The 26,847-nt window shown below is 42.9% G+C and overlaps 11 protein-coding genes across 11 annotated transcripts; 7 read left to right on the top strand and 4 right to left on the bottom strand.

Moving 5' to 3' along the window:
• Positions 1–546: 546 nt before the first annotated feature.
• On the bottom strand, positions 547–702 carry SS1G_02567 (predicted protein; the record flags this gene model as incomplete). Its single annotated transcript, XM_001596297.1, has 1 exon — positions 547–702. The coding sequence occupies one exon, from the start codon at positions 700–702 to the stop codon at positions 547–549; it is 156 nt and encodes a 51-aa protein (XP_001596347.1).
• Positions 703–1,900: 1,198 nt separating this feature from the next.
• On the top strand, positions 1,901–3,026 carry SS1G_02566 (predicted protein; the record flags this gene model as incomplete). Its single annotated transcript, XM_001596296.1, has 3 exons — positions 1,901–2,100; positions 2,511–2,556; positions 2,820–3,026. The coding sequence occupies 3 exons, from the start codon at positions 1,901–1,903 to the stop codon at positions 3,024–3,026; spliced, it is 453 nt and encodes a 150-aa protein (XP_001596346.1).
• A 345-nt stretch (positions 3,027–3,371) lies between these two features.
• On the top strand, positions 3,372–4,129 carry SS1G_02565 (predicted protein; the record flags this gene model as incomplete). The annotated part of the gene is made up of 2 exons (XM_001596295.1): positions 3,372–3,421; positions 3,772–4,129. The coding sequence occupies 2 exons, from the start codon at positions 3,372–3,374 to the stop codon at positions 4,127–4,129; spliced, it is 408 nt and encodes a 135-aa protein (XP_001596345.1).
• A 107-nt stretch (positions 4,130–4,236) lies between these two features.
• Positions 4,237–10,475, top strand: SS1G_02564 (predicted protein; the record flags this gene model as incomplete). Its single annotated transcript, XM_001596294.1, has 6 exons — positions 4,237–4,502; positions 4,824–4,854; positions 4,911–5,081; positions 5,161–5,805; positions 5,862–9,048; positions 9,265–10,475. 6 exons carry the CDS (start codon positions 4,237–4,239, stop codon positions 10,473–10,475), a joined length of 5,511 nt encoding a protein of 1,836 aa, XP_001596344.1.
• A 327-nt stretch (positions 10,476–10,802) lies between these two features.
• Positions 10,803–12,087, top strand: SS1G_02563 (predicted protein; the record flags this gene model as incomplete). Its single annotated transcript, XM_001596293.1, has 4 exons — positions 10,803–10,819; positions 11,427–11,529; positions 11,751–11,790; positions 12,056–12,087. 4 exons carry the CDS (start codon positions 10,803–10,805, stop codon positions 12,085–12,087), a joined length of 192 nt encoding a protein of 63 aa, XP_001596343.1.
• Positions 12,088–14,534: 2,447 nt separating this feature from the next.
• Positions 14,535–15,147, bottom strand: SS1G_02562 (predicted protein; the record flags this gene model as incomplete). Its single annotated transcript, XM_001596292.1, has 2 exons — positions 14,535–14,874; positions 15,095–15,147. The coding sequence occupies 2 exons, from the start codon at positions 15,145–15,147 to the stop codon at positions 14,535–14,537; spliced, it is 393 nt and encodes a 130-aa protein (XP_001596342.1).
• Positions 15,148–18,207: 3,060 nt separating this feature from the next.
• SS1G_02561 (predicted protein) lies at positions 18,208–18,829 on the top strand (the record flags this gene model as incomplete). Its single annotated transcript, XM_001596291.1, has 3 exons — positions 18,208–18,279; positions 18,397–18,562; positions 18,780–18,829. The coding sequence occupies 3 exons, from the start codon at positions 18,208–18,210 to the stop codon at positions 18,827–18,829; spliced, it is 288 nt and encodes a 95-aa protein (XP_001596341.1).
• A 1,074-nt stretch (positions 18,830–19,903) lies between these two features.
• Positions 19,904–21,046, top strand: SS1G_02560 (predicted protein; the record flags this gene model as incomplete). Its single annotated transcript, XM_001596290.1, has 4 exons — positions 19,904–19,942; positions 20,247–20,364; positions 20,501–20,837; positions 20,896–21,046. The coding sequence occupies 4 exons, from the start codon at positions 19,904–19,906 to the stop codon at positions 21,044–21,046; spliced, it is 645 nt and encodes a 214-aa protein (XP_001596340.1).
• A 738-nt stretch (positions 21,047–21,784) lies between these two features.
• SS1G_02559 (hypothetical protein) lies at positions 21,785–23,151 on the bottom strand (the record flags this gene model as incomplete). The annotated part of the gene is made up of 2 exons (XM_001596289.1): positions 21,785–21,828; positions 21,984–23,151. The coding sequence occupies 2 exons, from the start codon at positions 23,149–23,151 to the stop codon at positions 21,785–21,787; spliced, it is 1,212 nt and encodes a 403-aa protein (XP_001596339.1).
• Positions 23,152–23,664: 513 nt separating this feature from the next.
• On the top strand, positions 23,665–25,256 carry SS1G_02558 (hypothetical protein; the record flags this gene model as incomplete). The annotated part of the gene is made up of 3 exons (XM_001596288.1): positions 23,665–23,858; positions 23,963–25,096; positions 25,136–25,256. 3 exons carry the CDS (start codon positions 23,665–23,667, stop codon positions 25,254–25,256), a joined length of 1,449 nt encoding a protein of 482 aa, XP_001596338.1.
• A 472-nt stretch (positions 25,257–25,728) lies between these two features.
• On the bottom strand, positions 25,729–26,484 carry SS1G_02557 (hypothetical protein; the record flags this gene model as incomplete). Its single annotated transcript, XM_001596287.1, has 1 exon — positions 25,729–26,484. One exon carries the CDS (start codon positions 26,482–26,484, stop codon positions 25,729–25,731), a length of 756 nt encoding a protein of 251 aa, XP_001596337.1.
• Positions 26,485–26,847: the final 363 nt, after the last annotated feature.

Here is a 26,847-nt window from a genome sequence, read left to right as displayed (position 1 = left end):
GAGAAGATTTAGATTCGAAAATCCATTAGAAATTATAAGCTAGAAGATGCTTGCTCATTCCTAGCGAGGTTAATATTGTATAAAAAATATCTCGAATCTGATCGGTACAAATGATGCGATTGTTGACTCACATGTCACGTCTGAAGATTTAGACACAACGAGCCCGAAGAAGATGTGAACATGGCCACTGTAATGGTTGGATCTCGTATATCAAATTCTTGCTCAAGACCAATTGTACGTGCTGACGTTCATGGATTAGTGGCCAGGAATTAACCCTAGTGCATTTTATCTCGATGGTGAGCCCCTGTTTTTATCATGCCGAGGAAAACTCAACGTGGTGAAGAACCTTGTTCGTGTTAAAGAGGGTCACACCTACCAGGAGTTTGAACATATGACTTTTGAGGCTCTGCTATATATCTCTCCTGCCTAAATTTTTCATAGGTTGATTATTGGCTCTATCAGGTACTCACTTCCTCGCTCTTCGTTCTTAAGCCAATGGCACAGCGACATCTCGCAGCGAGCGTTATCCGTCGCATGGAAGAGAAGTTAAACTACAGAAATAGAACATGGAATGATGTATTCCCTAACATACTTGTTGTTGGAGCTCATACGCTTGTTTGGACCGGTTGTAAATCTGATATATCTTGCGGTCTGTGATAGTCCATGAGCTAAAATAGCTTTGTAGGGCACCATAAATCCCATATTGACGTTTAATAAACAGTACAGCGAATGTTCCTGAGATAGAGATTGTCTGAATTTTGTGCAGTTCTTGCGTCAAACTGCTGGAAAGGACCCCACAGTTTCGCTTCTGATAACAGTTTGCTTGGTGCCTGGCGCCACCCACTGGGTTTGCTTCCGATTGTGGTTTGGAGTGCTACGAGAAATACAGAAAAAGCACTTATAGCTGATCACCATACGTAGATGGCTTTGTGTGGAGAGGCCCTAAATGCTACTCCGCTAGGGCAAGATGGTTGGCTGGGCTGTCGAATAACTAACGAGGAGATGTGCTGTCTAAAGAAGTAATTCTACATGGGCTTCAAGGACAAATGTAGAACATGATCCCAGAATTTTAATTCGGGACATTCGGCAGGATTGAAGAGATGAGAGAGGTGGGAAAGGTGACACTCTAGATTTGGGGAATTCTGTGCACAGAGAAGATATGAAGACCTCCAGACTATCGATAGCAATTCGGACCACGACGTATCGAAGCGCAAGGGCAAAAGGCTTCGGTTTTGGTAAGGAGAACAAGAAGAGACAAAACTTTCTATAATAACATTAAATCTTCTCGGTAATGAGTGTACGCGATATTCAGGGCTTCTTCTACCATGTTGACTTTTGCTTACTTGCGACATTGATATTTCTCCTCACTAAGCGACCTCCGGGTGATGATCATCATTCCGAGCTTGGCCCAAAGCTAGCATCAAGTTCTACCTGCGCCTCTTTGAATTTTTGTCTATTTGGAACTTGTAATTGGACAATTTTACCGTGATCTTCTAAGCTTGTAAACAAAGTCGCAATAAATTCCATGGCCCGGTACACAGCAACTTCCAAAGTGAAAAATGCCCCGAAAACTATTGTGAAGCAGATGTCAATTGCGTATTTACTATACGCGTACTGTCAGATAATCTCAGTGTTGCGCGGGACTAGATTTATAGCATAGCGGTCTAAGAAAGACTGATTATCCCGCATCTGCAGTAAGAACACTCTCCTTACAATTAGAATTTTGAGGAAGAATCATTTGACCACTTGGATTCCTTCGATACGCTGCTGATTTCGGAACATGATGAATAAAGTGGCAAATCCCGGGTCGGCTTGTATTGTTACTGTGCTCAGTGTTGCGAGTGTCGAGATTCGCAATTTATAGAAATTATGAATTTGGATGACTGGAAGACAATACCAAATGCGGTGGTTATTTTTGAAGATGAAGAAGTCGTCAACGAATTTCGAATGCGTAAAAAAGTATACATGTCGTCTCCCAAGTTTTGAGGTTGACAAATTTCTGCTCAAGTTGGACAACGATCACGAGGTTCCCATCATTCAAAAAGCCTCCAATATTTTTTCCTCATATGAGGCTTTGAATTGGGTATATGGAAATATTTGGTAAGAAAATGTGTGGAAAAAACCTTGGGGAATTTGGGTGTCTTAACCTCACTTCTTTCCGAGAAGGAAAAAAGCACGCACGAGCCCCAACCTACCTACCTAGTAGTTTCATGTTAACCTTAGGGTTACCACGTGCTTTGAGAGAAAGTGATGTGATGAGATGATAATTCTGAGTATTTCTTCTTGAATCAAAATCAAAGTCAAATCTTGACTGTCGATGTGGAAACTCGTCGATAGATATACGATACACGGCTGAGAACCTAGAGCCTAGGAGCCCGAGAACATGCAATATGGAACCTAAATACTCCTCACGGCAGCACGTACCCGCTTGTGAGTATTTGGAAATTTCATTCGATTGGAGGTTGTTTGCTTTATTTCATTTGTACATATATACTGATCAAAGCCTCTAGGACAGCCCTCCACCCTTCAACCAGCGAGCTCATCGCCCTTCGACTCGTACGACGATATCAGTCGTGCTTTGCAAAAGCTTCAGCATGGCATGCACGAGCGGTTGGTAGCCGAAACAGAAATCCCCAAGAACTCTCATCCAATCTTCTAGCTTTGGTGGTGTTGATTTATTTATGACCTGTGTCGTATTTGTTTCCTGACAAGTGATACCTACAAGTTTGAAGGTAGGTATGGAAGTAGGTATCTTCCTCGTTGTGCATTTCTTATGTTCCTCCACCACTCTTATAGTTCATCTGACTGAGAACATCTAGGCAGTTTCGCGACTCTGGAATTGGCATCAGTGGACTGGCAAAATTGGCATCCGCGCCAATGAAATTCAACTACTACTATGGGTTATTCTTTTTAGCTCACTCATTTACGTCCAAACCACTATGTACAATCAAAATGGATTCAAGAGCTTGAATCATGAAAGAAATTCAAAGAATACCTGGTTTAAATGGGGACCTCTTTATTACTAACATCTTTGGACAAATAAATTCCATGGGGTAAGCAAGCTCTGAATCTGAGGTTAGCTCATTATGCACGCCATCAGATCCGGGTTTTCTCAGTGGAGTTTTGCCCATGTGGGGGCTGCCGAATGAATCCAACGAATCCAAAAAAATATCCAAAAATCCAACAAGATACAGTACCACCAATACAAGTAAGCATGTATCCATGTTGGGAGCCAACAATGAACAATAAAGTTTAGCACTTTAGGGACCTGAGAAGTAATGAATGAAGGATTCTTGCAAGTGCAGTCAGTCAGTCAGTCAGTTAGTTAATTACGGAAAGGATGAATGAATTTACATACCGATTTATCACACATGTGTCTGTTCCGAGCCTCTTTCCGAACGGTGTTTGGACTTCGGGCTAAGTACCCCAGGAAGCTCGGCTTGCAGACCTTCTGCATGCCAGCATGTCAGCATAACTCCAAACTACCTAGCCATCCCTAGATGAAATCACACCTTCCTCATTATAGGCGACGGCACCATCCAATGATATCTGGGTGAACTTACAATTTTCCTATTTATCCTTTTTTCATGTGGATCCGTGAGTGGGGACTGTTTTTATCGCGATAAGTTGTCATTTTGAGAAGTAGTGGCTTTTTAGTCTGCACACCTGCACAGGTGCATATTTTAGAAAGAAAAATTTCCCATGTCGATTTCTCAAGCTTAAGAGTCAGTAGTGTGGCTCGTACATAACCGACCACTCATATTCCATCAGTCTACTCAAACCACCGGACAATTGTCCAACTGCGGAAATGAAGAATAAGATCAAACTGAGATTTCGGTCACCGGAACATTATGCCCGGGGGATGAGTAGACGTTTATCATGCTACCTCATCTGCACTGTGCACTTAATTATGCACAATGTTCTCAAGTTGTACTCATTTTATTTGAGCCAGTCAGACTCTTCATTTCTTCTCTACTTCTACCTTTCCGCAGTTTCCTTTCCTGCAGTTGCCCGGAATTCTTTTGCAGATATCCCTGCTGCATATTATGGGAGTTTTATGCCCCACCTTGGAGCCACACCATTGAATCCGAGCAATAACAAATACTCGTACACTGCACTCGCACAATAGTCTCTATTTCTGGCTTTTTAAATAAACTCCATGCCATGTCACCGAGCGTTATTTCTTACTCGTGAATAACATTCTACCATCTGATGACCCCATCACCACCGGCAACGATGGGGAAAAGAGACGACATATGTTCTATTCTTGGGTATGAAAAGGACAACCAGATCAAAAATTCTCGAATTCTGTTAAGAACCACTTCGGCGTTCCTGGCCGACTATGAAGCCCGTGGAAACAAGGTTTACGGTAGAAAAGCCGAGTCCATTGGAGTTCGGCTTTGTGCGCTAAATTTTCTCGAGGAAGAAGGCAGAGGAGAGAAACTTTGGCCGTCTCTACCAGATGGAAGCCTGGTCTACGAAGATGCCCATGATAAAGAGACGTTAGTGAATTCTCCTTCCTTTTTTGTTTATACCGCCGTATTCTGAGCATTCTGATTTAGTATCATCGATCATGTAGCCGACCTTTTTCTCATCCACGCACGATCCAACTATAGCAAACTGGTGTGTACTACTCTTGTCTAATAGAATTTCTTTTAAAATGTGGCACGTCTGATAGATGGGTGTCGCCTTATTTCATGATTTGCGAGCGTGTTAATTTCCCGTGTGGGAGCTAACGCCACAAACGTGCAGCATGCGAAACGGAGGAGCCAAAAGCACGATGCTACCTCTGCATCATCAAATATTAACAATGAACATATTAGCAATAAGCCCCCGACCTCGAGTACACCTGAGGTATTTCTTTCTGTAACAATTTATCGTGTATTATTGTACACTGACCGTATGTATAGGAAACGTACTTAGAAGACGAAGAGCCACAATTCACTTATAGTTCATCTTTAATGACCATTAAACCGGAATTATGTCTTACCCCTTGGTTAGATCCACCAAAAAGGTTTGATCGTAACGTGGCTATGCCATGGGCAGAAAGCCTTAATCCCAAGAGCCTTCCAGACCCCCCTGTACGATTAGGAAAGAACTGGTTATCACAGGTTGTGCCCTCAATTAAATACTTTCCCATGGATGTTAACTTTAGCGTAGGAGATTGTAAAGTGGCCTGCGGCAGTTGATAAGGAAATCCAGTATTTTATGCATCGATGGGTATTCTATTATACTACAGATTTGGAGGACGGGGCAGATGAGGGAATTCAAAGTCTTGTGGATCACTTGAGAAACGATAAGGGCGCAAGTACAGAACTTGACAGTACACAAATCCGAGAATTCGGGAAGCGAATCGTTGATAGAGTAAAGTTCTTCACAGAGACATTCGTCAATCATCAGTTCATTGAATTGCAAACCGACGGTGCCCTCCAGATGACGGCAAGATTTCGCGCAATATGGACAACTCTTAAGTATGAAACACCGACTCCTCGCATTAGCAATCGACGCCGGAGTGTCGAAAAAGAAGTGCCGAAAGAGAGCCCACGGAAGCGACGGAAACTTTCAAAGAAAGCTGAAGACAATGCGCTGGATGTTAATCGACCAAAGAGGAAACCTTGGAGTGAACATGCCTGGAGACGCAAGACTATTCCCCCTCCTGCTGATATGACCTTCCCAAATTTGTTGTCCAGAAAAAGTTCTAGCGACGATCCCGTGACCGCGGCGGAGTCACCTCGGGACGCAGTAGACGACGAAGATAGTGAAGAAGAAGTATTTGAAAACTGTGAGACACAGGAAGAGTCTGAAGTACGATCTACCATATCATACAATCCATTTCTGTTCACATCACTGATTACTTTTAGACTACAATGCGAACTTCAAAGATATCGGTTGAGATCCCTCCACCCAACAAAGCTACGGCTTCCAAATGCGATGCAATCGTTGACATGGAAGAGGAATCTACCATAGAGGTTTTACAGTTCGGCGCGACAGTGATCGAAATATCAGATAATGAAAAATTTGGCGCAAGAACAAAAGCATTACCACCTACTCGAGAAAAAATGGCAAAATCCTTATCTCCAAATCCAGATAAAACGCTGGCGTCTGAAACTATGTCTCCAAAAAGTGGAGCCAAAGTTTCTGAAGCAGCACTAATTCTTGCGCACCAGTCGAACAAGATATCGGAGGATTGTGATGGTCTCGCACAAGAGCCTCGGGTATCAGATGTCACCGTCATCCCAAAGCAATCGTTAGAGATCATCACAGTTGGATGTGAAGTCGAAAAGGTGATAGACGCTCACAAAGAAGTGACTAGTAGTGTCCAGGAATCACCACAAACCGAGCCTCAGAGTCAGCTTCCGCAGACTGCAATTGCCTCTTCGGTACCTACCATAAATGGAACACCGGAAGATACTGTCGAAGCAAGCACCCAGCCTATGGACCTTGATGCACATGAAAATTCTTCTAAGCACGAGTTGGTGAAACCGGCAAGTCCAACGCAGATAGCGAGCCAAATTAATGAGCCCATGAGAGGCGTCACTTCACCACATCAAACTCCTACAGAAAATCAAAGTAATAATGCGCTTACCTCCACCGTGCCGTGGACAAAAATTTCATCAGGCAACCCAAAAAAATATGGTCCTTTTCATGACCTTGAATTTTTGAACCATATCTTTTCATCGAATGGCCCACGGCCCATGGATACCAATCGTCCGCCCAGTATCTCCAGTGTCTCCCCAACATCAGTTACAGAGGTCCATACACGTGAACTGGGTACCAATTTCAATTCAGTCAAGGCCATACAAAACTCTGTGTTGCCACGAACCACACCTTCGGCTGAGTCTAATTTGAATAAGGATCCATACAACAGACACTTGAGTAAGGACGAGATATCCATAATTAGTCAGACTGCAGTTTGCCAACCCGTCGTTGAAGAATCAAAGTATTCAGCGCGCAGCCCTGAAACTGTCCATCCTCAATCAATCGACCCCATTAAGCTTCCCTCTTTAGATGTCCCAGAAACATCACGGAAATTACTCGAAAAAAGCGCAAGAACCCCACTGCCATCCATTCCATTGTCATCACAGAATGGCGGGTCGCCTACTGCTCAACAATCTGCCTCAATCATTGGAGAATTTCACAAGCCACCTCAATCACCGCGAATGGTATCGCAGAAGCCTGCTCAAACCTCTCAAGTAGCGGTTCGCGATCCATTGATTGCCACTTTCCAACCTATAAATCGTCCAGCAAATGGATCCAATCCTTCTCCCTCAAACTACTCACCCAGTTTGGCGACCGAACCGCCGCAACCTTCTCTTATCCCCGCAACCCAGAATTCTGCAACGAGTACATATCACCCACCTATTTCATCACAAGAAGTGCCAAGTCAAAGTGAGAGGAGGGAGAAAAATCAATATTACGCGGATAACGAAACGGTACCCGCTCAAAATATTGCATGTGAAAGTGCCCTCCCGGTTGCATTATCGAGATCATCCTGGTCCCGAGATGGCCATCTATATTCATACTCCACGAACAAGCAGAACGGAGTGTACCCGATGGCCTTTATCAATAAACCGATAGCATCAAGCAGCGGCGTTTGGATGCATGAAACTTCCCGAAAAAGGCCACTAGAACGAACAAGCACAAAACCTCGGAAAACAAAGTCAAGAAAGAAGTCTGGGCTACCTGAAAAGCAGAGTCCGAAATTTGCTACTGTTAAATACTCACAAGCTCAACCGACCCACGTAGACCAAGATGCGCCACATCCGGCGAACTATACAGAGTCGCCACGGCAGACTATTCATGACCTGGGGCAATCCCCTAGGCCACCGCATCCAGAGCTCATCAATCATTTACGAAGTATGGATGAGAAGATGGGGATGAACTCAGGAGCTCCCCGGCAACCCGCTTCCAAGACGACAAATATGCCTTCCCCCGCATTGAATCAACAGCCAATCAATCACACCGAGAACGTGGATCGTAACACTATGTACTACGATGCCAAACAAGAACTAAAGATATTGAATTACATCTCCTCACAGAATAAGATGCACTCACTTGGTGGTCAATCTTCTCAAGATTGGGGCAAGATCAAGACTTCCTTAGCTTCCCCAGCACAATCTCACCAAAATTCTAGCATGTCGCAGATACGGCCTTCACCCCCAGAAAATCCTATTGCACGAACGGAGCAAGCCAATGCTGAGTATGGCATGCAACCAAACCAAAGCTCGCCTAACGTTAGAGAAGAAAATAAAATAAATTCAACAAGTAGCTTACAGCAAGGTCACAGCCATCCCAAGGCTAGCGAACAGTCCAAAATTAATCCTGGAATGGGCACCACTCTGAAACAGACGCCGTCTAATGCCAATGCGAAACGCAGTTTTATCGCAGAGAGTCGCGGTCAATTGTCAAATTCTGCACATGTTGGTCGTTCCCAACAAGCGCATTTAGGGGCAGGAACAGGGCAGGAGGCACTTGTGGCTAACGGAACGGGGCATGAAATTCCCACAAGTACTACAGTGACTAACTCTATCATACCACAAAATCTCCCAGAGCCACAGAGAACACAGAATCGCGCAAACAATCACGTACAGCATTCAAACCCAGCTTACCCAACGCTTGCCAATCAATATGCAAACCAAGAGATACAAAGGACCAAAATTCACAACGAAACTCAAAACAACCCTTCTTCCCCAGAATCATATCGGTCACAGGATCCATGGTGGAATTCTCTTGCAGCAAACTACGGCATTGAGAAAATATCACAACCAACTTCGAGACATGCCCCTCAGCCTGCCCGTAATGTGCTACATGATGGCTCGTTGGGTAATACTACACCTGTGTCAACAGTACAAACTGTGCCGCAAGTTCAAGCAGGGAATCAAGACTACCAACCTGACACGAGAAAAGTGGCATCTTCAGTTACGGAACTTCCGCATTCTACAGGTGTTGAATCCTCCAAGATATTGCACCAAACTCCAGAAAGTCTGCGTGTCAGTCATTCTTCGCAACCATCCGATATACAAGGTTCGCCGCCACAAAGCTACTCTGGTAAGCAATATGCAACGCAGCCATCGCCAATCCAGCAATCGAATTCAGCAGTTCAGATTTTGCAGCCACGGTCTGGCACAAGGACTTCAACTCCTCTTAGCCAATTTTCGAATCAAGCTCTAGCCCCCTCGTCATATGGAAATACTCCATCCCCGAAAAATCAGTTTTATCAGTCTTCAAGCCAAGTTTCTGGTCATCCTAACCCACCATTAAAAGCCCAATACACCAGCGATAAAATTGGGCGACCTTCCAGTGCAAAAACTTACAATTTTCAACACCAGTCTCCCAGTCAATCAGTCGTGCAATCCGCAATCATCCAAAACTCAGTGCCGCAAAGTCAATTTACGAATCGATCACCTACACAGTTCTCCCCCATCCAAGGGTCATCTCCGCAGAACCAATATACTGCCACATCTGCAACTAAACAGGCATCTTTAGCTCCAGCTGCCAACGGTGCAGAGTATAATGAGCGACAGGATCACGCAGCCCCACATTATCAGTACGATAAGCGGCCGCAGCAACCGGTTGAGCCTCAAGCATTCACGATGCAGGCACAACAAAAAATATACAATGGGCAACAACCTCATGATTGGACAAAGTATCGATTGAAAGATGCAAGTCCTCAGAACATCATGCACCCGGTCAATTTATCTCCCAGACAGCCTCCTATTACTAAAAATCAAGTTGTAAACGCATCTCCAGTGCAACCTTCAACAATTCAGATCCCCGCCACTCGGTCGCCACCGGCGTCAGTCATGTCTACTATACTCAACCCTAGTCTTCCTCCGACACCTCCAACCCCGGCTGGGATTTCTACCCCAAAATCAGATCCCATGTCCCTATACCCGCCGGGAAACCATCCTATGGCAAGTATGCCTCCACGACATCAGGCAGCGGCTGTCATTTCAAACCCTACAGTTGATAACATGACCCAATATTACCCCGGTGCGATGATTCGTCCGCTACAGCAGATACCAGGGGCAATTTCCACACCCAGACTTGATACACTTTCTCAATACTCGCCTTCTACTCATCCGCTAGCCACCCCGCAACAAACACCCACAACGCCACAAGAATCCGGACCGAAACTCGACTTCTATCTGCAACGATCCAATTCCATCATTGACACGAGTATTTCCTTCTCTTACCATTATATGGAAGCTCTCTCCCTCTCCAATCTCTTCTCCTTTTTCTCACAACGCTCCGGCATATCTCTGGAGAGATTAGATGAACTTACCTTCCGATGCATGTTTGGAGAGTATCAACAATTTGTGATTGGAAAGGACATGGGAGACGGAGAATGGAAACGAGCTCGGAAGAGAATTTGGAGAAATTGGGATAGAGAAGTGAGGACGGCGAAACAAAAAGGTGTTGATGAGGATGAGGAATTCTGGGAAGTTAACATTTTGATTGGGAAATGTGCGTAGATTATTTGAGGATTGTTAGTCTGCCACTGAAACTTTGAGCTCAATAGATTTTCATTTCGATATTATATCTGTAGATAGCATTTTGAATTGTAAATACACTATATTACTGACCATGAATGTCTTTGGATGAATTATATACATATATAGTAATGCAACCAATAAGATTTACATCTAACCGTTAACATCATCTTACCATCTGATCTTTTTCTCTCAATCCAAACACCCCAGCATTTAGTTTCCCTGCCACTTCGGCATTTTTTTTCATTTTTTCATTTATTTTTCAACTGCATCAAGCCACTGCCAACAAACTCACACTTTCTCAAGAAAATGGCGTCAGCCATCCCGTGGGTAGCATTTCTTAAAAATGACGAATGTTTATTTACGTAGATTGACACATTAGCACGTTGGCATCTTGGCATGTTGATACGTTAGCACGTTTTTTTGCCGTTATCCGTGATATTATATAGTTCCATCAGAGAGATATGGAAATATATTTGAAATAAATAAATAGGTATGGAGTGTGTGGTGATTGATATATCTTTACTACCCTAGGTAGGTAACTTTTACTCTCCAAAATAGATAAAAGTTTACCTTGATATTATATTTCCACGTCATGGAATTGACACGGACGATCCAACAGTTTCATATAAGATTACATAATGATTAGACGCGATCTCTTGCGAAAAAAAAAGACGAATCCACCATCTATCTGTTTAGCAACTAAATAGAATAGAATCATGAATACGCGGCAGAACTAACTGGACAGATGATTTTTGCCTAAATAATGTGTGTGGTGGTACTTTACTGGATGGATCAATATATGTATATATGTACGACGTACTAGGTTAGGTAAGATCATGTTCATGCATAGTCCCCTGGCTCGCGTGATCAAAAAGATTGAGTTTACTATCCAACTGTTGGTACGTACTATGTACTAATATTTGCATGCAGCAGGAAGAAAAGAGATATTAAATGTTGGATTTGTATGAGCTATGTATGGGCTATGACGGCTGATGCAAATTTTTATGCATATGCGAGGGTGATCCAAGGAGTGGTTAGTTTTGGTAATGTGTAGGATTGGATTGAGCTCGAGGGATTGGTGGGGTGTACTCGGGTAAGGTTGGTTACACGGTTATGTACTGCGTATATGTTTGGTTGAGGAACGAAATGATACGAATACGAGTTGATGGGTTGCATGATGGATCTCGTCTAATCAATCATTTGCTGGAATTGGATATGTGATTTTTTGTTTTTGGAATATTTACTTTTTTGAAGTCAAACATTTCATCTACCGACTATCGGAGGCTTTATGCAGGTATGTATGTACATCTATTCTGCTAATCAATAATTACGCATTTCTATCGATGAGTCTGCAGATAGATTGCTTTGGATACCTACGCATTTTTGGAATATGTGGTTAGGGGGTAGACTTGCTGTTCACGGTCGTAATGTATGGAATTGGATTGGTAAAGTTACTAGTCTACTGGGCGTGTCTTTTCGTACAAGTGTCGGTGCCGAAATTTCCATGTGATAGTATGATTCGGATATAGTTTTAATATAATATTATCTGACCGATATAGATGTCAAAGATGATTTGATGATGAAGGAGTGAGATATAACAGGCAAGAAAACTGTGCAATATGGCTAGTGTTGTATCTCTGACTTTAGCCTTTAGTCATTTGCTTTTCATCTGCGATGCTACTGAACAGGCCCCCGTTGCTAGCGGAGAAAAATATGACTACTTTAGGATTGTATTCAACCTCCAAGGACTAATATAAAGTACCCCAACTTCAAAGAGGAAGCTTGATTCCTACTTTTCTAAACCTTCCACATTCTTTATTTGTCCAGCATTAGGAGCACTCCCTTTTGCATATAATTGCTAAACACTTCTGGTATCTCGTTTCCAAGGTTAGTATCTTAACCTCATGGATTTTGTCCAAGAATCATCAGCTTGTCACAGTAGCCTGAGACAAGACTGTGGTAAAGAAAAACATTCCAGATAGGTGGAAATGATTCTTTCTGGGCCCTGACTCATTTAGATACTGAATTAACAGGCCGTTACAATGTTTACAAGACTCTAATATGGCTCTCTCGGATGCTAACTTCGACCGCTTTACAAAGAATCTTTACTGCTTACCAGTATCGGATGGATGATGCATCATTGACGCAGAGCTTGGAGCGAATAAAAGTTGTTTTCGACATCCTAAAGCAGTCTAAACACTCTCAGAACGGCTTTCCTTCTCTCGATGCTTGAAAAAACACATGTTGCATATACACTTGTCAAGCTAGGCGTGAAGGATGGAAGTCCTATGATGATTTCAGCAGAGCTAGAAGAATAATATTGAAGAAGCCCCCTGTTGGGTTTCTTAAGACCAGAAAGAGTATCAGATTGAATTGATTTATTCTCTAGCTAAGCAGTTAAGCTGCGAGCATATATTCAAAAAATGAAGGAATAGGTTGGGTATTCGGCCTTCGGAATTAAAGTGCTTTGAAATCAAAATATTGAAAGCAAACAAACAGTATACCAAAAAGGAAAGAATGAATTAAAAGTTGAGTTTTGTTTGCTCCTTATATGCATATGTACTATATATGCATATGCTGCCAAGATCCCAGGAGGTCAACACCCCCTGAGAAAGGCATGCTGTGTATTCGTTGGCCAGAAGATAGAGATGTGCGGGTCTTGAGTTAGACATGTTTCTCTTGGCCTTAAAAGGAACTAAACAGATCTCTTACTGATGGTATGAACTAGAGGTGTGTAATTTTGGAAAAGTGTGGACTGTTTGACTCGTGACAGGTACTTGAGAAAATCGAGATCGCGAAGGCAGGTTTCAAATGCTTCGGTGATGGAAAGGTAAGATTAGAAGCTTAATCATAGCTATTAAATGAAAACTGGTATAAATATCTGATACTTGTGGCGGCTCTACTGGATTTATATGCAATATTCATAAGTTTAGGTTTCATCGAGTATATCCATCCATTATCATCTGAATATTTGCAAGTCATTATGCTAAAATAGAGGGAAGTTCAATTCTTCATCTGTTGGTGTTTATATTAAAAAGTAGGAGTTTTTGTGTTTATCTGTTCCCCTTCAGCTAGTAATATTATATTTTATAATCAAACGTGATTTCAGGGTTCATACAATAGGTAGACATCTGAGTATATTTATCTATCCCAAAAAGAATTGATAGATAATTCATATACATCTTATCAAGCAATTGGCAGCAAGCAGCGCTAAATGTCTCTATCATTGAAATTCTTTTATTCATTAAATGTATATGAATGATAAAGTCATCAAAATGATTGAAGAATTTCAGATTAGATTTCACTCTTAACTACAAGACGCTTCTCATTCATATATCTATCATCTCAGTCAATAGGTAGTTTACATACCTTACTCTCAACTTCCAATCACAAGCCTATTCCACCTGGCTATACTTCCACAAATCCCAAATAATATCTACCACCTGTTTCCATCTTCTTTCATCCCACTTTGTCACTTTCTCCGACCTATTATCGCCCATTGAAATAGTAGGTTTGAGTCCGTCGACTTTCTACTCCTTGATACCTATCTTCTCTGGCAAATTTGATATGAAAGATAACAGGGAAAGAATTCGAGTCGCGAAATTTTGAAAAATAGATATTCGAAGTCGAATTTTGCTTCGTCAAGGGAATGAAATTGATATCATTTGAAAATGTCGCAAGGCATAGATGATTATCTGATGATGTCCGTGTTTGGGCTCTGACTGAGTTGGTGGAATAATGGATCAGTACGTTTGGGGTCAGGTGTGGTTAAGCATTTTCTCGTAGATGATAAGCTATGTAGTGCAGATGATGACTAGTGCGGCAAATAGCAGTGAGCTCCGATATGATGGTGGCCTCACTTCATATATGACTGATTGCAGTTGATAGGATAGACTGAGTGTTACTCATGAAATGGTGTGGATATGTGGTGTTGAGCAGAGTGATTTTTGATCTTGTTACTAGCTCGTTTAACAAAACGTCTCGAAACCTTGAGTTAGATAGATTGCAGCTTTATAGATGAGGCCTGACTTAACAGATTCACAGCTCTTCTGGAGTGTGATGCAATATTGTGCAGATCCGCTCAAAGTTTTGACATTTCCATCGAATTAATTTGCCATTTTCCACCACATTCCCTTTCCTTTTAGTGACTGATTGGTGGAGTGCTGGAGTTTTCTGTCTTCTTTCCGGGCCATTTTCTTGGGTCATATTATCACTAAATAGCGTGGCAAAGAGATCGCTTGTGATGTATTTCATCGTTGATATGTTCTTTATGCGTTGGTTAGATGACCTAGATACTAGTTTCTTATATCTCTGTTGCTTTTTGCTATTAGCACTAGCCATACTACAAAGGCTGAAATGTTCTGGACTAGGAACTGGACTATGAGGGGTCTATTTAGCATCCTTGAAATACAATTGTGGGCGCGTCACGGTCTGGATATATAGAAATTCCATATACCAAAACACTCCATCCCACTGGCTAATTCGTGAGGTTGGCTCAAGAATTCATTTCTCTTGTCCTATACCTCATATAGTCAGTCTGTCCTTGGTATTTTAAACCTGATTTTGGAGCAATAACTTCTATCAACTAGTGAAACCACCAATTGTTTTGTACGATTGCGAGGCCAGGTTTTGAGTGTGACATAATGGCCATTGTGTCCAAGAAATCATATACTTGTGACTTCATGACATTCATTTCCTGAGTTATGTCGTAATACAAAAATTCATATATAAACCTAAATATATGATATATAGGGTGTTAAAAATTGTTTTGGCCGGTACGAACAGCTCTCGCATCCTCCAACCATTATTTAGATATGAATTCTGCCATTGTACTTTCGTTCTCCAAAGGATTTACCCGCCGGATATCTTCAATGCAATCTTCTTGACGATTAATATCTCAGGTTCACAATAACAATAAGCTCAAACATACTTTTAAATTTTAACTTTGGAGTCATCAAGCTAATTCAATTGCCTCATCTTTTTTCACGTTTCTATCATCAACACCTCATCTAATCGCTCTCATCACCGCTGATTCAACAACAAAATAAGAAACAACTCTAGCCCTTGCAGAGCTGAGTTCATTCTTTAACGCCTGAATTCTGCTTTTTCGGGTTAGAAGTTCCACAGCTATAAATCTATCATACTCTAGGTCTGCAACTAGTTTGATCTAAGCATAAGTTTTTCTGAGCTGCTGCACCTTTCAAGTGCTAGCCACAGAAACTAAGACTGGACCTTCCTCTTGATTTCTACCAGCTTTTTGTTTGAGCATTTGATACGAATTTATATGGTTGTGTATTCTCAGTGCAAAACATGGATCAGAATTTTCAAAATTTTAGCCATGAAGCCGTTAATGCCGTGGAGTAGGGAGAATTGTAAGGAATTGCTTTGCCTTTTGTTACAACGGCTATCTTCTATGCCGCGTCACATGACTAAACCAAGGTAACGTGATTAAAGTCACGTTATGGACCGCGTAGCGGTCCTGACTAGCCATAGGCATGAAGGTCTATATAATCAAGATGGATTTCCTTTGTATAGAGCTTCGTGCTCAAGATCAATCATTTAGTATATCCTACTATTAGTTACGAATTGCATTTCATTATTGTCATTACTTAAGTCCCTGCTTGACGCCTAGTTATAAACTACCTCGAGAGCCTAGAGCACTCCCACGTGATCTAGACGGCAAACCTCGTAACACCTTTCCCTCCTGCCTCTTCAGTCGGCTAATATTTCCATTATTACCATAAATAACTTTCGGCCACAACGAATTGGTAGTTACATTGTTCGCGCAAAATATTTCCGCCGATTTTCAGGCCTCTAGATCTTGCTTTTTTTTGACTTCAGACAGTGGTACTCCAGAATTCCGGGCGAGAAATCCATCTATCTTCATCCATAACACGAAATCCCTAAAATTATCAAAGCCCAGAGCATTGCATAGATCATGCATCAATTTATCTCTATCTTTCGGAGCTGTGCACGTATTTATTTATTCTTGAGGGTCCTCACTTAAGCTTGTAAGCTTAGCGACATACTTTAGCAAAGATTTATGGTCTAGCCTTTCAACAAGATAGATAAATGGGCAGGAAATTTAATAATCTTATAAGAGACTAAAAGAGTACAATTAAAGAAAAAGATTAGATAACACTAAGCCATTTCATACTTCTTGAGGTGATCTTACTAAAGGTTTACATATAATATTATACTTGGAATAATGAATACTACAACTATAATCCATGATCTTCCCCGCTAGGAACAGAAGCTCAAAAAGTCCTTTTCCATCCGAGAATTTACTCAGATATTTGATTCATTGAATGCTAAAAACTATCCACTTTTTCCACCTCTTCGAAATCAACTCACTAGCCCAGCTACTCCTTAATCAGCGTCTCATTCGGGTACGATATTGATTCTCTAGATTGAGTATTATTGTTATTGTACTGTTATTTGATACATTTTTGCTTAGTTCCTAGACGATTCCAGTGATAACGCTTGTATTGTAAGTCAACAGATACAAATAGAGGGATGAGTGATGTAAACGAGTGGAAAAGAACGCTTACTAATTCGTTGCCTGTACTGGTACCCCTTGTTGTTGATAAGCGAATCTCTGTCACTATAATATGAATTTACATTATCCTACATTCATTCAATAACCTCTAGTAACTGTGATTCCAATTGTGCACCCTCTTTGATTTAAAATATCAGTCGAAGCAATTAAATGGAATGGAACAGAAGTAAGGGCTGTAAAGTGCAATTCTAGACCAAAAAAAAAAAGAACTAATAAAATCGAAAACTAATTATAGAAATGATTTGATTTTGTAAATCAGAATAAATAGAGTTTGAAAAATAACCAGGAATTGAGATCTAACCATCCAATAATACTTCAGATTTTCGATGCAAGCAAGCCTTTGGAACAATTCTGAGCACATGGCTTCGCATCTAATGACTCCGCGTTTTTGTAAACTTCAGTCTTTGCCCCGAGCTAATTGCTCAAGCAGAGAATTACCGAAATCGTGCACCTTCGTGAAATGAATGGGCTGGCAATTCTTCGTGCCCAGAAAGATCATCATCAAGATTTTGCATTGACAGGTCTTGGAATCCTCCACCGACAGCACAAGTCCAGCCGTCTTGCACCACTTCAGAATTTTGATAAATCGGAATTCCGTTGGCTCCTAGATTAACTTTCATCTCCTTCATGCATTTCGGATCATGCAAGCAGCCGCCTCTATGGGAAAAGCAATTTTTTCTGCCGCTGTTTACATTTCCAGGTTCAACGGTAGTATGTCTCGGATTCAAACACGTCCAATTACCACAGAGGTGACTGAGGTGCCACTTCTTATTAATAAATCCATCTTGCTGCAATTTTGTCATGGCATGAAAGAGAATTTTTGAAACTATACCAAAGTTCAACCTGAGGCTGTGCTTGCCACTATGATCTTGCCAGTAGAAAGTCTTCTGTATTCCACCGCAAGCACGTAATGTACCGATGGACGTTACATGAGGCGGTGGTGGGGCTGGATGAAACCAGCATTCACGATCTTCTCTGAAAGGATCCAATAAGCGATTGGTTGATTCCAACCATATTTGTATGGATTTCTTAACATGTGGAGGTCTGCAAATCGACGACAAAATAATGCACTTTCTCTCTCGACATGCTAGCTTGTTTCTCAGACCTGACTTTTTGGATGCATTGGCAAGGCGTGGGGTAGCCGGAACAAAAATGGCATTGCAAGTGGTGCTGACTCTGGGAGATGCGTATGATGATTTGAAATGGTTTCCAAGTGCTGTGATTGTATATTATCCAAAGGAAGTGATAAATGCCTATTTATTTCGCTTCTTACATTCATGCAAAAAGAGATTGAATCGGCACTCGTAAGTGTAACTGTGGAATTTCTAATGTCTGGGGTAGCTGTTAAATCTTTGCCTCTCTCCCCAATCAAATCCACCTCGCTCCGCTCCTCAAATATGTTCAAGAAAGGAATTGAAGGCAGAGATACGCTTGACTCCTGAGAGGTTGGCAGTACAAGTGAAATGGTTGATGTCACAACATGAGTTATATCTGCCAGGGGCAGACGGTGAGATACTCGAACGGGTGATACTATAGAGATTCCGTGCTCATCAAGAGGTCCCTCTATTGGGTCATCAGAATCATCTTCGGAATCTGAAGTGAGATCGATGATAAAGCGGTCATCCCCTGCTGGTGAATTTATGCCGCCAAATTGAATAACGTCAGTGTGCAGAACATTCCCTAAGTCTTCCTTCGTATCCTCGGAGAGCTGACTCTGCTGATAGTAGGAAAAGAGCAACGAAGAATTCGTCTCCGCCGTTTGAATGATAGGTAGCACAGTTTCCCTGTGCCATGAGCTTGGTGAAAGTTGGAGTAAGACCATCTTAAACCATGGATAGCGTATCGTGCTGTAATATGAATCCCTGAGACTGAAGGAATATACTGGTAGTGATGTTTTGGATAACTTATTGATCTAAATGCGGAATGGTTTTGGATAAGTATATGAGGGTAGAAAAATTGTGGTATGCAGGAGACTGTGGATTTTCTGAGATTCGTAGCAGCAGCTGCGTGAGCAGACTCGAGCTAAATGATGTGTAAGATTGAGGAAGGTCTCCCCCCACAACCACGCAGAATGAATTGAAAAGACTGAGATCCTGCTTGTTTTTGTCAAGGGGATGTGCTGCTATGATAGCATAAGTTTGATACTTCTCAGTCTCATTCCAGTGCAAATAATGAATTGTGTTCGTGGCCATCAGCCATTTTGAGGTCTAAAGGTCGAGTATAGATATGATAGTAGGCAAAGTCGGTGGGCCATTACAACGTCTTCCATGAGATGGGCAATAAATCGAGGCCGAAGAAGGATATGATAACAAATGATTTAAAACTATACTAGATTATTCTCCCTGTGATTGGTTCTGAGTAAGATTGAGAAGTCGAAGAGGTAAATCACATGTCAAAGACCGGATTAGGCTAGCATATCCTTGACCTACCTTCCACTGTTGTCGTTCCTGCCTTTGAATAAGATACCAACCATAGTTCACTTTAGGCTCAACTCTTCAACTTCGGTACCTGATCAAACTATTGAATTCGTTCTCCAAACCATCCACATATCTCAGTGCGACGACACACAATGCTCCTCCAAAACCCATCAATATCATCGGCGTCAAATCTAATTATAGTCTTCTCTCATTTCATGCACACTCTTAACTGTGGTTCTACACAACACAAGAATTTGGTCTGAGAAATATCATCCGATAGACAAGATGGTCAATTTTCAGTTTCAAATTCCAGCTCCGTGTCAAAACTGCCGCAGATTCCATTACGGATATTGTCGCGATGCACTGAGGCAGTGCTGGCGCTGCAATGATTATAATCATATTGAGCGCTTTTGTCCACGTCGTCGGGCAAGATGGCCTCGTGGTCAAGCACTTCCAGGAAGCCGTCAATGGTGCGACTATCATGGTTTAGGTTCTGATCCCGACCTTCGGTAAGTACATGATCGACAGCAACTTCATTATCCGAGCATCTCATTCACATCATATCGCTGTAGGACCAGAGTTCTCAATGCATTGAAGGCGTCGCCAAGCTGTAATATTTACGTTGATGATGATTGCATCTATAAAGGTTGCGTAGAGCATCATTTTCGACGCGAAGAAGTGAGAAGCAGGCCACTGGCAGAGAGAATGACACGCCGTAGATCCAGGTAAGCAACTCCCACAAATATCGAGGACCAATCCCATTAACTAAAACAGATCTCCGGGTCGAGAGCAAATCAAGCGGGGCAGATCTCGTTCACCGATCCGCCAAAGGTCACCATCGCCATCGGAGAGACGACCCAGACATCAGAGGCAAGCATCTCCGATTCGTCAAGTCCGTGGCCGATCTAAAAGCCCGTCACGACAGCAAAGACAATCACCACCGCGCACGGCGGTTCGACCTCGAGGGCGATCTCCTGTCTTCAAGACGATCGGAAATGCATGCACTCAGACTAATGCTGCAACGACAGGGATGAACATCTTTCAGTCTTCATTTTTACAGAATCAAGGCTTTTCTGTCGGTCAAAGGCAAGCACCCGAGAAGCAGCATATACAGCAAAGCACCAGAAATGTTGCCTCTTCGAATACAATCATTCTCAATCCGTTTCTGGCTCCTCCGGCTCCATTGGGCACAGTATCGGCAAATACAACTCGACAAGGAACTGCGAAGGATGTCTCCAACCATACGGTCGTCGCTATTCAGCAACCAGTGATGAATCCGCCTTCTCAGATACAAGACATAGATGAGGTTTACGTCGACGATCCACATTTCGTCCTTGGGGTTAGAGAAGAAGCTCTTGAGAAGGAGTACGTCTGCAAACTCATTTCAAAATCTGCGGGAGGCAATTGTGCTAACATAAAACAGGATCCTTGAGGCTTATCAACAGCGTATGTGGGAAGTTGAGCTTGAACGTGTAGCCGACACGGACTACAAAGAAGCTCGTGGACCAGACAATGTTTGGGATCAGAGTGTTGCCATATTACGCGCGGCGAAGAAGAAACTTGTCGGATATTAAGCCACTTGATGCTCCGCTGGTGAAAAGATACCATGAGCTTTTTGCGGTATTATACTCAAAGGAAGGCGAAAGTGGGGTATCATACAAGAATTTAAAGTGATATGCGGAATGTTGAATGTATGAATGATGATTGATCTGGCTGGATTAAAAGCAATTAATGTAACAAAGGAAGACGCGGGACTGTCCAGGGAGTAGTTTTGCAGAATATAGCTTGTCTTTGACCTCAATGGCTGACTCTCACATGTACATGCTCTGTGAGCACTCTCTCAATATCCTGTTCACGGTCAAACATTGCCATCCCGCAGCACCTTGTTGTCTCAACAATGCTTGAACATTATGATCCAATTTCATAATATTGGTCATACATTCTTCTGGATTATACTATGCATACAGCCATGAGGAACAGGTAATAAAATCGGCTATGTATTCCTGAGGAGGATAACACCGACAGCCCTGCCTACCATTCTATTCGAGGAGAAGCTCGATTTGAGCCTCCGGGCAGGGACCATACACCACAGTTATTGTAGGAAATTGAATTTAGCATAGTCCAGTCAAGCAGGCTTTTGAAATTTTTGTAGTACACTTGTGATGTAAGGTATATATGAACATGTTGGGTATATTGGATGAAATGCTAGGCCCGGAGGTACCTTTGGCAGGCAACTTGCCAAACTCATTGATCTTCATGAGCATTATATTTTGAGTGCTACAATATACCTCAAACACTGACACTTGATTAAATTATTCGTCGTAGTTTTGAACATTTCTGGCTAGAATAGTACCATCTAGCTCATTAATCCATCGAGAACCAGACACCTGTTGGTTCTATTCCAAGTGGAGTTTCATTCTCAAGATCCTCCATCGTATCTATCACTGCAGATTTTCAGCATCGGCTTCTGCAGGTAGTCGGGAATCAAAGACAAATTAGGAGACGACTTACAGTCAGTTATATCCTGTCTTCCACTCTGCGTCGCATTCCAAGCCAATCTCGCGCTGACCCTAACACTTCTCAGAGATGGCAATCTACCCTCCTCTACCGCATCATAGACTGCTCCCGCAGTAATATCCACCTCTGTCCCCGCTGTGCCGCTACAATCCAAATCCAAGATTCGCAGGGGATGCTTAAGGGTTATATTCTCAAATAACGCATCTGTGATAAAATCGGCCGATATTCGAAATGCAGTTAGAGAGGGGCACATTAAAAGGACGTAATCCAATGCACCTACTCCTATACGATTCATCGGATGTCGAATGGTCAGGTGCTGGAGTTGAGGCCCCAAACGTTCCAGAGTACCTAGGAGTGCAGGGGCGTATACCATGCTGCAGTGTTGGATACTGAAACGTGACAGCGTCGACGGAAAATTGTGGAGATATGTACGAAGGAAGTGATCGTCGACTCCACCGGCCAAATGAAGGCCTTGTAGCTTCGGTGGCCATTCATATATTTCGTCATTTCTGTCTTGGTCACTGTTTGAAGTTCGCGGGAAGAGTAAAGTTTCAAGACCTTGCAGAGTTTTAAGAGTCTGAAATAGTAGACGAGTTGATATTGAAGCGGAGATCAGGGATAGGTCCAAGTATCGAAGATGAGTACATTTGCTAAGAGCGGGAAAAGAATTGATGGAGAATGAGGCTTGTGGCGCCACAAATTCAATAATGTTTCCCTTCATTCGGCCCAGTAATCGTGCAGTCAAGCTCCTAGAACTATTATGCACCAATTCTCCCATATCAAGCCGGCGGACCAGGGGAGCAAGTGCGGATTGCCGTATGTGTGCATTTTTGGAGGGGCAAACTGTTGTGACGAAGGCATTGAAATTCCCGCCACTGAGATACGGTCGCTCGTATAACAAGGATATGGATGCAGAATACCAGACTCTGGATACAAGCGTGCAGGAGTAGAAAGTGGACTGGGTATCCGCCCGACGTGGAATATACGACAGGATGTGAGAAATGACCTCCAGCGGGAGAAGAATCTCTTGCGAAGGGGCTTTACGGTAAAGCTCTGCCATTGATTCACGGACTGGTTCTGACTCCGAATTTTGAGATCTGATGGCCAACTTGAGAGGTTGTGACATCTCTACGTTCCAATTACTCTGTGCGTCAAGGGCCATCGTTGAAATGATGAGATCGAGGTCCCTCCGATAGTGTTTTGATAGCTTGAGTTTTGTGATTGTACAGGACTATTTGGGCTCCGGGAATTCACGGCTGGAATGAGGGTTCGGACATTCTGACAACGAAGCAAATATTACTCATTATGAGAGTAGCAAATTGTTGAAATTTTGTCGTATGTTTTGTGTACAAATCTTGAATGTCGTTTCCGATGTCTCAATCGTAGCCTCGCCACATGTTGCGAGGCGCCAGATTAGTAACCTTAAGTCTTATCGCTTCTGTTATCTCGAAATGATTTCTTGTCAAACACAAGTCTCCAAAAAAAGAGGATTGTCGCGCGTCTTGGGTTTAGTATCTTGCGGCTCTCGGCAGGTAGTTTCTTTATCACAGGTTCGAAGAGAGGGGAGCTTTGCGATCTGAAAAGGAATTGTCTACAAGATCTTGGTACAACGGCTGAAGAATCCTGGCCAAGGTCTGTCAAGGAGTCGCCATTGAATACAAACAAACTCAGAAAAATGGCCGGCACTAAACGCGCACGCTCACCTTCACCGTCGCTTTCTCATATTTATTCTAACAAGAGGTCTAATCCTGTGAGGGAAGGACGTGTAGATCCTGTCTATGGTCAGCGAAGTGCACTTCCTGCGGATGATGACTCTATCAGCTTGGATGAGGACGGACTAGATGCACTGAGCTATTTGAGATCTGTCAGGTGAGCACATCTTTGTTATTTCTTTTGCCCGTGTATGCAATGGAGAGTAGTGCTGAGTTAGGTGCTAGAATCAGTTGGAAGCATCGCTAACATTAACTCGTCAGAGCCGAAGCAGGTGACCTTCCGCCCATATTCTACGCGCAAGCAGAGACAAGAAGCCCAAATGCCAGCGGCGAGTACGATCGATCCATATATGAAGGTGGCGTAGGCGATTTCAGAGGATATTATGAGGACGGTGCTTATTTCGCCGCGGCAGAAGTTGAAGATGACATAGAAAATGAGCAAGATGAAGGCCAAGACCCTCAATTGGCGTACTTCAACTCTATCATAACGCGATTCGAAATTCTGCGAGAGCAAATGCAACGAACCCCCCCGCCCAACCTAGTAAAGGATTTAGATGCAGATCATCCCACATATTTAACCACATTGAACACAAAGCTTTGCAGATGGTGGAGATGGAAATTGAAGACAGTTGATCCTCTACCTGCGCAGGTCGCGAGTATGGATAAGGATACAGTTTTGAGGTTGTTAAGGCTCCTCACTGGCGGCACTTTGTTGCAAAATGGCTCCGATATCAATATGAAGGTTAGTAGGTGGGCTTGGGCATTATTAGCTAGGCTACCGGTAAGAGGGGAATTGAGTAGCGATGAAATAGGGGTCGTAAGGGAGCTAGGAAAGAAAGCTGTGATGCTTGGCGTTGGGTTAAAGGCGGGTAGTGGCTTGAAAGATGAGTTAGATGAGGTAGAAAAGGTATTTGAAGCCGACAATGGGGTTGAAATTGAGGATAACGAAAGGGCTTTCAATCCTGAAGATGAAAATGTAATAGAGGGAGTCGAAGACCATCTGCAAGGGGAACAACAGTTGAAAGAGAGGCTCAATGGTGTTAAGCAGACATCAGACTCGACAGAAAACTTCACACTGTCGATCGCGACGGACAAGTCTACCCCGCAAGAAGAAGATTCGGGGTCGACATTGGATTCCCATGAATTGGAGGCAATCAAAGCACGCTTACTCGCCAATCTCACTTCAAACCCTTCGACTGTCGAGACGACTACAGCTTCAGATCCTCATCCGCCCAAGGAGGAAGAATCTATCCCTTCCACAATCGAAACGGCAACCTCCAAATCAGCGCAAACGGCTAACTGGAACACCAGTGCGACAATTGATATGATAATCACCATTGCAGGTGAGATGTACGGACAGAGGGATCTGTTGGAGTTTAGAGAAGTATGGGGTGAGTAGGTACTTCCAGCGACAATTTTACAGCAGACAATTAGCTGCGCTAGCCGTATCACGGTTCAAATGTCGAAGAACGAAGCAGAGAGAGCACACGGAGCATTATCAGATAGATGTAGGAAGTTATTTGAGCTTAATTCTTGCATTGACTTGTCTCTATAGCTCAAGGTTCATGTATGGTTGTAAGTATATACAGTAAGTGCTGCGACAAGTAATGTTTCTTTAGTAGATGTTAATGAGATGGAGCCGCTTGCTGTTCCTCAGATGAATACATAGCACAGCTTTCGCGGTTTATAGAATGTGAATTTCTGTTAGCTACAACTTACGGAGAAACCATATGTCATAGACATCAGTAATTGCAAATGTAAATATATATATTACTACACGGTGGTTATGTGCATATTGAGTTATAGAAACAAAGCATAGACCAGCTGCCTGTCCAGATGTTGCAGCTCTAGGCTAAGCAAACATGTTCAAATAATCCATCCAGAAAACGCCTTGCCAAATATATGCAGATGACATGGCTCATCCCAAACCATTGATATCCATAGTACAATTCCACTGCCTATAAATATGCAAACGCTGCCCATAAAATGCAAACCTGTCCAGACGCTCAATAACACGCATCGTATCCCTAAACACCACCCATCTGAACTTCCTCCACTAAACCATAATCCAAAAAGTCGGCTTCCCCAAAATCCATATCTGCATTCTCATCCCCATTAAATCTTGTCGTCATGTTGCCTCCACCCTTCTCACTCTTCCTCGACTTCGGCATCGCAATCCTTCGGTCCCCAACATCCATCAATACTCTTTCCTCATTTCTCTCTCCAAATATATTCCCACCCTCTTCATCATCATCGATAAATCGCCTCTTAGCCCCAGTGCCACCACCGTAACTTCCCACACTGCCATTACTCATCATACTCTCTTGACTACTGTCCCAGATCCTATCTTCGTAGTCCTCTTCATCTCCTTCTTCGATCGCCTCTCCAGATTCATTATATCCCTGCACGCCCATCCCCCCAACCTTCATTAGCCCACAGAAAGGCGTCAGTTCCCTGATTCCCGCGCGGGGTCTCGTGGCTTTATATTTCGATGGTGCGGGGGTCGACCCGGGAGATGTGGAAGAAGTGTGTGATTTGATGGCGGGTGTATTGTCTGAGAATAAATTGAAGGCAGAATAGGAACCGGTTTTGTACCCTTCAGGGACAGATTTGCGGATGCGCATGCCGACGGATAGGAGGGAAGATTGGATGGGATGCGGGAGAGGGGGTTGATATTGGGAGGGAGGAGGGGGTGCGGGGAGAGATGTGGAGCCGGTGGTGAAATAGGAGGTTATTTGAGGTTGAGAGCCGGCGTAGGGACGCTTTACCTGGCGGGCTGGCATGGTGATTACTTTCGATGTGTGTGATGGATGAGATGGTATGATGGATGGTTTGAGGACCCTCCTTGGCTTTTGATGAAGTTGAGGGTTTATTCAGCGTTGATCGTGTTGTATTATGCGATTTTATGTGATTTCATGTAAAGTCGAAAGGAGTTACGATGTCCCAATCGAGGCAAATGAAAGAAAGATTCGAAATGTTGAACTACTTGTTGATGCCTGCAAAAGCTGTATTTATTGTACAATGTGTTGATGGATTGAATTACGGTGAAGTGATGACGATTGATTCAACATGGAACATTCATAAGAAGTTGGGAATTGTGAATGGGTTATGAAAATGAAAGAGGGGCTTGTGCTAAGTAACTTTCC

Source organism: Sclerotinia sclerotiorum, genomic scaffold, assembly GCF_000146945.2.
Source record: "Sclerotinia sclerotiorum 1980 UF-70 scaffold_3 genomic scaffold, whole genome shotgun sequence".
Lineage (NCBI taxonomy): Eukaryota > Fungi > Ascomycota > Leotiomycetes > Helotiales > Sclerotiniaceae > Sclerotinia > Sclerotinia sclerotiorum.
This window is presented reverse-complemented; position numbering and strand designations above follow the sequence as displayed.